At 32.1% G+C, this 7,415-nt stretch overlaps 1 protein-coding gene across 1 annotated transcript; it reads left to right on the top strand.

The window, feature by feature from the left end:
- The first annotated feature begins 2,578 nt into the window (after window positions 1-2,578).
- Window positions 2,579-7,364, top strand: LOC115452030 (transmembrane protein 62-like). Its single transcript, XM_030180469.2, has 5 exons — window positions 2,579-2,892; window positions 3,097-3,346; window positions 3,428-4,323; window positions 4,396-4,979; window positions 5,060-7,364. The coding sequence occupies exons 1-5, from the start codon at window positions 2,689-2,691 to the stop codon at window positions 5,091-5,093; spliced, it is 1,968 nt and encodes a 655-aa protein (XP_030036329.2). The 5' UTR covers window positions 2,579-2,688; the 3' UTR covers window positions 5,094-7,364.
- The last annotated feature ends 51 nt before the right edge of the window (window positions 7,365-7,415 follow it).

Genomic DNA, 7,415 nt, shown 5'->3' with positions numbered 1-7,415 from the left:
TTTGTTATATCAGAACGCCGTCACTTATTAACCGATTTTAAAAAAATCTTTATTAATTTGAAAGTATATACTTACTTACTTACTTTTAGATTGGTCTTATAATTTTTTTAATTAAAATCGGTGCAGTAGTTTGGTCTTTAACCCAAAATCACTGGAATACTTAACCATGTCGTCCAAATAAACGAAATAAAAAAATTTGCTTTTGTGTGACTGTTTTAGTGGTGTTTTTGCGCTGGGTTCTGTTGGGTCTTTTTCTTATTTTTTTTTTTTGCTTGAGCGGGATTCGGAGTCCTCAACGCGATAGTCGTACCTCGTAATATTTTTTAGTTATTAGTAGTTTCGGTGGAGGTTAATTTTTTTGTAAAATTTTTTTTTTAGCCATAATCTTTATGTCGTGTCGTTCAAGTCTGTTCTTAAGTCCTTGGCGCCCTTCGTAGGATATAGCGTCCCGTACCGGATGCGGCGACCGACCCGCCTCAGAGCCAATCCCACCCTAAGGATCTCCAAATGGATAATATTTTTTTATGACATGGTAACTCCATAATATTGAAGGAATCATATAAAAGGATGCGTATCGTTATCAAAATAAAGACTATAAATGCATAAGTAAGTATTTTAGTTTATAAAAAAGGATTGTCATGGTTTAAAATCCATGTAATATCTGAAGTTAAATAAAAAAAAAAAATAGGCATGTAATAGTGTACATACCTAAACAACATACTGTCAGGTTAACATAGTTACGAAAAAAATATTAGTCTTATAAAATTAACAGGTTTTTTATATACATTAAGTAAATAAGAAATCTTTAAATATTATAATTATGTACTTAGACGGAGTAAATCGAAAGAATAAATTTTCAATTAAATTTCTATAAATATCCAAGGAATATCACAACTTTCTGTTTTGTTTTCGAGTACCTATGGTTAGGCTTTTACACACTCAAATAATAACTAGGCAAAGGTATCTACTACTTGAGATCTTCTGTAGGTCAGCCTTAAAAGAATGCATTGACAAGATGACATACTTACCATATTAATTATGTATAGTCGTGGGACCCTATTCCATTTACGGGGACATACCCTTCTTTTTTTCAAATACGGACCTACAAGTCGAAGGGTGACACTAGATGCATTACGGCCCCTTGTTTATACCTATTTAGTAATACCGAGAACTATATTACTTATATAATGGAAAATTCATACTTATGCTTTTAATCCGAGCAGTCGTTACTTTAGGTACATTCAAAGAGGATATAAACATTACGTAAGGTAGATACGATTACATTTGAGGTTCAATGGAAAGCCTACGTAAGTAATTGATAGCATCATCAAAGAATAAGTATAATTTTTATTTCTATTCTCTATATAATTTACTAGTATGTAGGTTCACATTTACATTTAAATTAATTCAAAGTTTACCTACTTACTTATACCATGGATACCGATGTATTAAGATTACTATGTTATCGTTATAATGCTGTAAATATTTCATAATATTATCAGAAACATCATCATTGACTGACTTTGACAGTTTGTTGTCATATTCCTATAGTGTTGCCCCCAATTGGAAGTAAAACTGATAACTATAATAATCTAATAAAAAATAGATATGTTTGTCAAGGATAAATTGAATGTTTTTATGATTCCTACCCAGGTAATCTAATCCGGTAGTTTTATAAGTAAGAGTGTGTATTTGTATAATTACAGATTTTTAAGATGGCGAAATGATTTCGTTGCAGTAGATTATGTACTATTAAAAGTCGTTCAATTTTTTATTGTCATATAGAACTTATCTAGTAATTTATTAAACATAGTATAATTGTGTTTATTGAGCTGTTTTGTATATATTGTCTCCCTGTAAATACGGTAATATAATATAATATTATTAACATAAAATACCCTCACCAAACAAGTGAAACGAATAATAAAATTAAAGTAGAGAATTTTCCGAATTGTTCGTAATGCTCTCTCGTGATTTACCCATTTATCGTAGCGTGCATGTGCATTGAGTGTACACGCACACTGTAAGCTATGAGGAAAAAGTTGTGGGGCGCATTTTCCTTTTATCTTATTGTACAGCCAGCCACAAAAGTAGCTTAAGAAATTCAAAATTCCAAATCTCTTTTAAACTTTTGTGTTCGTAGCAATAATAAATTTTCTTCCTTAAAATTAACTTCAAGGTGTCTACATAATTTTAAATAAATAAAGAACAATATTTCTAGTGAAGTCAATATGTAGAGGCGTTTTGAAATTATGAATTTGTTCATTTACTGTTATGTTATGTTGTGGCTGACTAGTGACTACAATGAATATAATACCTCATTTAGATTTCTAACGCATAAATTCGTCGTATAAATATGACTATGTAATATGAGTAACGACTACAACCGAATCTGAAATCAGGGCCCGTGATTTAGAGACTTGCCGAGTACAGAGGAATAGTCTCAAGTACAAGTATATACTTAAATATCTTATTCGATTATATTTGTTATTCAATTCAGAGGTTACACTAGATTTACTGTATTAAGTTGTATAAAAATACTGGCAGCACCAATTTTCAAAACGTCATTATTGTCAAGTGACAGCCAAAGAGGCAAGAAACTAAATGTAGATTAGCGATCCTTTTTTTAAATTGTAAAGTCGTATCGTATATTTATATGTTTTTAATGAATTTTATAAAACAATAACAATGATTCTTTCAAAAACTGCAATTGGTCTTCTTTGTGTGCTATTGTTGTTTTCAATTTTTATGGCGAACTTACTAAATTTAATAGCGACCGACCATAATTTTTATACTGAAGCTAACAATGAAGGGATAAATTACACAAAATCTCTAGCTAATAAATATGGTGCGATAACAGATTCTACGGAGAACATCGTGTGGTTCTTGCAAGTAAGTGATGAATTTTTTTAAACATCTTATGAAATAAAACCTTGGTTTTCTTCATAAATGTTGTAATAAATTGATATCTATTGTTACTCGATATCGGATTTTGTGACGTAATTTATTCGAAACAAAGAAAAGGGTTTACGCATTATTGATAAAATTTGAATATTTGTTGAATAGCAAATCATTTGTTTATGTATTGATTTTCAGATTTCTGACATTCATATTAGTATATTTCGCGATCCTGGAAGGATATCGCAGTTTCAACAGTTTTGTGATAATACAGTGAGAAGAATTAATCCAGCCCTAGTGCTGGCCACGGGTGACCTCACAGATGCCAAGGCCAAGGACAACTTGGGCAGCTCGCAGGTGAAGACTGAGTGGGTCTACTACCACAACATTATCAAAGAGTCGGGGGTCACTGATGACACCATATGGTTAGATATAAGAGGAAATCACGGTATATATATAATAAATATTTATTATGCTTTTAGGATTCTTAATATTAAAAGATTTTAATTTTATTTGTTTCCATTTACAGACAATTTCAATGTCGGAACATTACATTCACAAGAAAACTATTTCAGAAACTACTCTGTTCAGGGATTAGTTCATGCAAAATCATATGTGTACTATCTAGATAAAAATGGTGTCCGTGTCGCATTTTTGGGTATTGATGCATGTCCTGAGCCTGGCTTAAGAAGGCCATTTAATTTTATTGGACTTCTAGATGAGGAAGAGCAGGAAACAATAAAAAAATTGAAATTGGAAGCTGAAACAAAGGCAGATCACATAGTCTGGTTCGGACATTATCCAACATCTTGTATATTATCTATAGAAAAGGATTCACAGAGGCTGGACTTGCGTAAATTAATAGGCAGCAGTCATGGGTCACAGGCATATGTGTGTGGTCATTTACATTCCATGGGAGGTTTGGTGCCAAAAATGTACACAAAGCAGCAGAGAGGCTACTTAGAACTAGAGCTGGGTGACTGGAAAGATAATAGAATGTTCCGTTTGGCAGCAATTGATCATGGTCATTTTTCATTTGTGGACCAAAAACACAACACTTGGCCCCTTATTTTGGTAACAAATCCAAAACATGCAAAATATGTTATGCCAGGCCGTGAGCCACTACATCTTGTACCTGAATCAACTCATGTAAGAATTTTGGCATTTAGTGATGTCAGCGTTACTAATGTACAAATTTCTTTTGATAAAATAAGCTGGATGAAATGTAGGCACACAGAAGGTCCCCTGTATGTATGTCAGTGGTTGCCTGATTTATTTAAAACGGGCCTGCATAAATTGTATGTTAAGGCCACTGATGAATTAGACAAAGAAGCATTTATAGAACATCCGTTTTCATTGGATGGCACTTTATTAAATTTTGAAATATTTCCAAGGATATTACTCATGTTGGATGCTGGTGCAGTGGTAAGATTTTGTGTCTAATTAGATAATATTTTGCAAGATGGACTTCAATGTATAAACCTATTTATTTTTTAGTTTCAGGCAATATTTGGTACACTTCTGCTGATTAATGTAATACCATTAGTAGTGTTACGACTACAAAGGCACCCACCAAAGTACCACCGAAGGTTACCATACAGATTATGGCATCATGTTCTGAGGAGAGTGTGGCTTCTGAGCAAAATTGATAAAATATTTTATCCAATTGTACTTTATGCAATTTATATACCATTTGGGCCTTGGGCAATTGGAGAACTTATAGATGGATACATAGGTGTTGTTTTTGCTTGGGGTATCGTAATAAAAGGCACTTTACTCCCTGAACCATTTACCTACATGTATGGGAGTGTACAAATGATGTTTGTTCAGATACCTTTGATTTTTGTTTTGGCATACTGTCTAGAAAATCGTCTCTTTGTCTACAATGTGAGAGGCTTGAAGCTGCTATTAAGAAATTTTCCATTTATATTTTTATTATCAATACAGTTCCTTCTAGCATATTTCTTTTGGCTAGAATATGGGACGATGGCATTTTTATTTGGACCTCTTAGAACATGGAGTATTGCTCTTACTGTATTATTATGGTATAAAACTATGACATTACCACCAGATTATTGCAGGTAATAATTATTATGTAAATACTGTTATTATAACTTCATTTAAATATTACTTCTTTGAAAAAAAAATATGTTTGTTGCAGAAAATTGATCAAGTTGAATGAACTACCCTCATAGTATGAAACCAGCAAGGAATGCTACTGAACAAAGCACTAGTGTGGAATTATCGAAGGTGCATCACAAATGCATTTAGGATAGTTTTCAGCATTACCAGTGATTTAGCTTTTTATGTCCCGCAAAAGGAGATGAGAGATTGAATTGATGGATGAATTTAAATTAATACATGATCTATGTGTTGTAAATGTACCAATAAGTATTTTTGTGCACCAAAGATAAAAATAGAACTATAATCTTGCAGCTGCTACGTTGAAATTGGCGAATGAGATATATTTTCCACTTAGTGGAATTAGGGCAGTGACACATCAAGATAATTTCTGGTGATGTTTATATTATCTTGATGAAGCAAGCTGATGATTATATTAGTGTCAAACACCCTCGAGGTGTAAAATTTGATACAAACCAATTTTAATGTACTATAGATATTATATAGTACATATATTTATGTAGTAGACAAATATATCTATGTGGATGTGATGCACGTAATCAATTATTGTTGTATGCATAAAAGATGAGCTTGGGAACAATGCTATAAATGTTAGAATTATGACAATATACAGAGTTATTTTTTAGTACGCCTTGAGTCATATATTTGTGGCTGTCTATAGAATACATGCATTTAATGTATTTGATGGAAGTGAAACATAAAGTGCTACTCTGACATATTATTGTGGGTTTAACAAGTATTACAATTAATATTGTGATTATTAGGTTGCATTGTTAGTCTAATTATTTTGGCTTTGACGATAAAATGCTGCTAGAATTTAATGTATCAGTATCCGGTGATTTGACTCTGTATATCGAAAACAAACAAAAATGATGAGGTTTACTTTGCAATACCAATATTAGATTAGATAATGAATTATTTTCGGTACCAAGGGGATATTACTTTGAAACCAATTAGCCTTAAATATAGACTGATACGTATCGATTCGCGTTTGAATATCAGAAAATGTTACAAATTTTATGTCGTCATATTTACTTGGCCTTTAAAATTTAAAGCACACCTAAATAAATAACTTCAAAAAGCCAAACTGATATTTAAAAACTACATATTTTTGGTTTTATTTACATATTTGTAGATAAAAATGTATTTTTTGATGTACGCTTGACGTGGGTAACAAGCGATCTTTGTATCTATCTCCGGACGGGTCGTGGGAATGAACCAATGAGAATAAAGTTTGATCTGTATGTTCACATATTACTTATTGTGATTGGTTCGTTTTCAAGATTGATCTAAATTTATCAAGATTCTTTATTAATTTCGGTAATTAGCCAATGTTTAACATCACACGGAGTGTTATTTGAATGTAATATTCCTTTCGCGTTAAGCTTGATTCTTCGACACAAACATATAAACGCGAGGTGTAGGTACCACACTTGTCGCCCTTAATGCAATATGTACCTACAGTAAACGGCACAAGTCATAAATACAGATGAACAGTGGTGGGGCAAGTTCGAATATGTACAGTCAGGCATACTGAGCTGAACAAACTCAAAACTTTAAAAAGCTTCTACCTACATATTATACCTTGAATCGAAATATTATTTTTTCTTTATCTACAATAAATTAAACCTTTTGAAGATTATTTTAGTGATACGAAAACGATTGTTAATAAGGGTAAATAAGTTTAAAGGCAATTTGAAATTCTGAATTTTTTCTGCTACTTTTGTGGCCGACTGTACAAGTTCGACGAAGCTGGGTGATATACGTATTATGTAACCAAATATACAACGAGAAACAAAATGAGAAACGCGCGAAACATCACCCTGTTGGACATCAAACCGATCAATCATGAGCGTGCTCACGACTCGCGCAGGTAGAGGCCTGTACCAATAATGCGTGATAAACTCGTATTTTTATCAGTTTCTAGAAGCCTCCTTATAATTTAAAATTGTTCGTGATATGTAAATAATTAGGTGAAATACGTAAGCAAAATTAAGGTGCTATTGCATAGTGAACAAGTGACGCTACTATCCATTAGTTTGTGGTAAACTCTAAATACGAGCGCAGTATAGCTTTGCTAATTGCTTCCCGTTTGCCGTCTGCGGCTAATAGAAGGAGCATAGTACCTTAATATTGCATCAGTGAGTTAATCATAGTTAATATTTTTGTTAAAACTTTAAATAGGTCTGTCAGACTATACAGAGCTACAGTACATATTTATGTATAGAGATATTTAAATACATTTTAGTCAGAATTCGTATTAGGTATATGTCTAGTCTAGGAAGTATTGTTAAAGTAATAAATAATATTTAATTGACGTAAAATTTTGTTAATTTTATTGTATTTAAAATACAATTTATTTATTTCATGTGCGT

The sequence above is a fragment of the Manduca sexta genome, chromosome 24 (assembly GCF_014839805.1).
Source record: "Manduca sexta isolate Smith_Timp_Sample1 chromosome 24, JHU_Msex_v1.0, whole genome shotgun sequence".
Lineage (NCBI taxonomy): Eukaryota > Metazoa > Arthropoda > Insecta > Lepidoptera > Sphingidae > Manduca > Manduca sexta.
This window is presented reverse-complemented; position numbering and strand designations above follow the sequence as displayed.

Coding starts and splice junctions, on each gene's coding strand:
- LOC115452030 (XM_030180469.2), top strand. CDS start 2,689: ATGATTCTTTCAAAAACTGCAATTGGTCTTCTTTGTGTGCTATTGTTG. Junction 4,324..4,395: donor TGTTGGATGCTGGTGCAGTG/GTAAGATTTTGT, acceptor TTTATTTTTTAG/TTTCAGGCAATATTTGGTAC. Junction 4,980..5,059: donor TTACCACCAGATTATTGCAG/GTAATAATTATT, acceptor TGTTTGTTGCAG/AAAATTGATCAAGTTGAATG.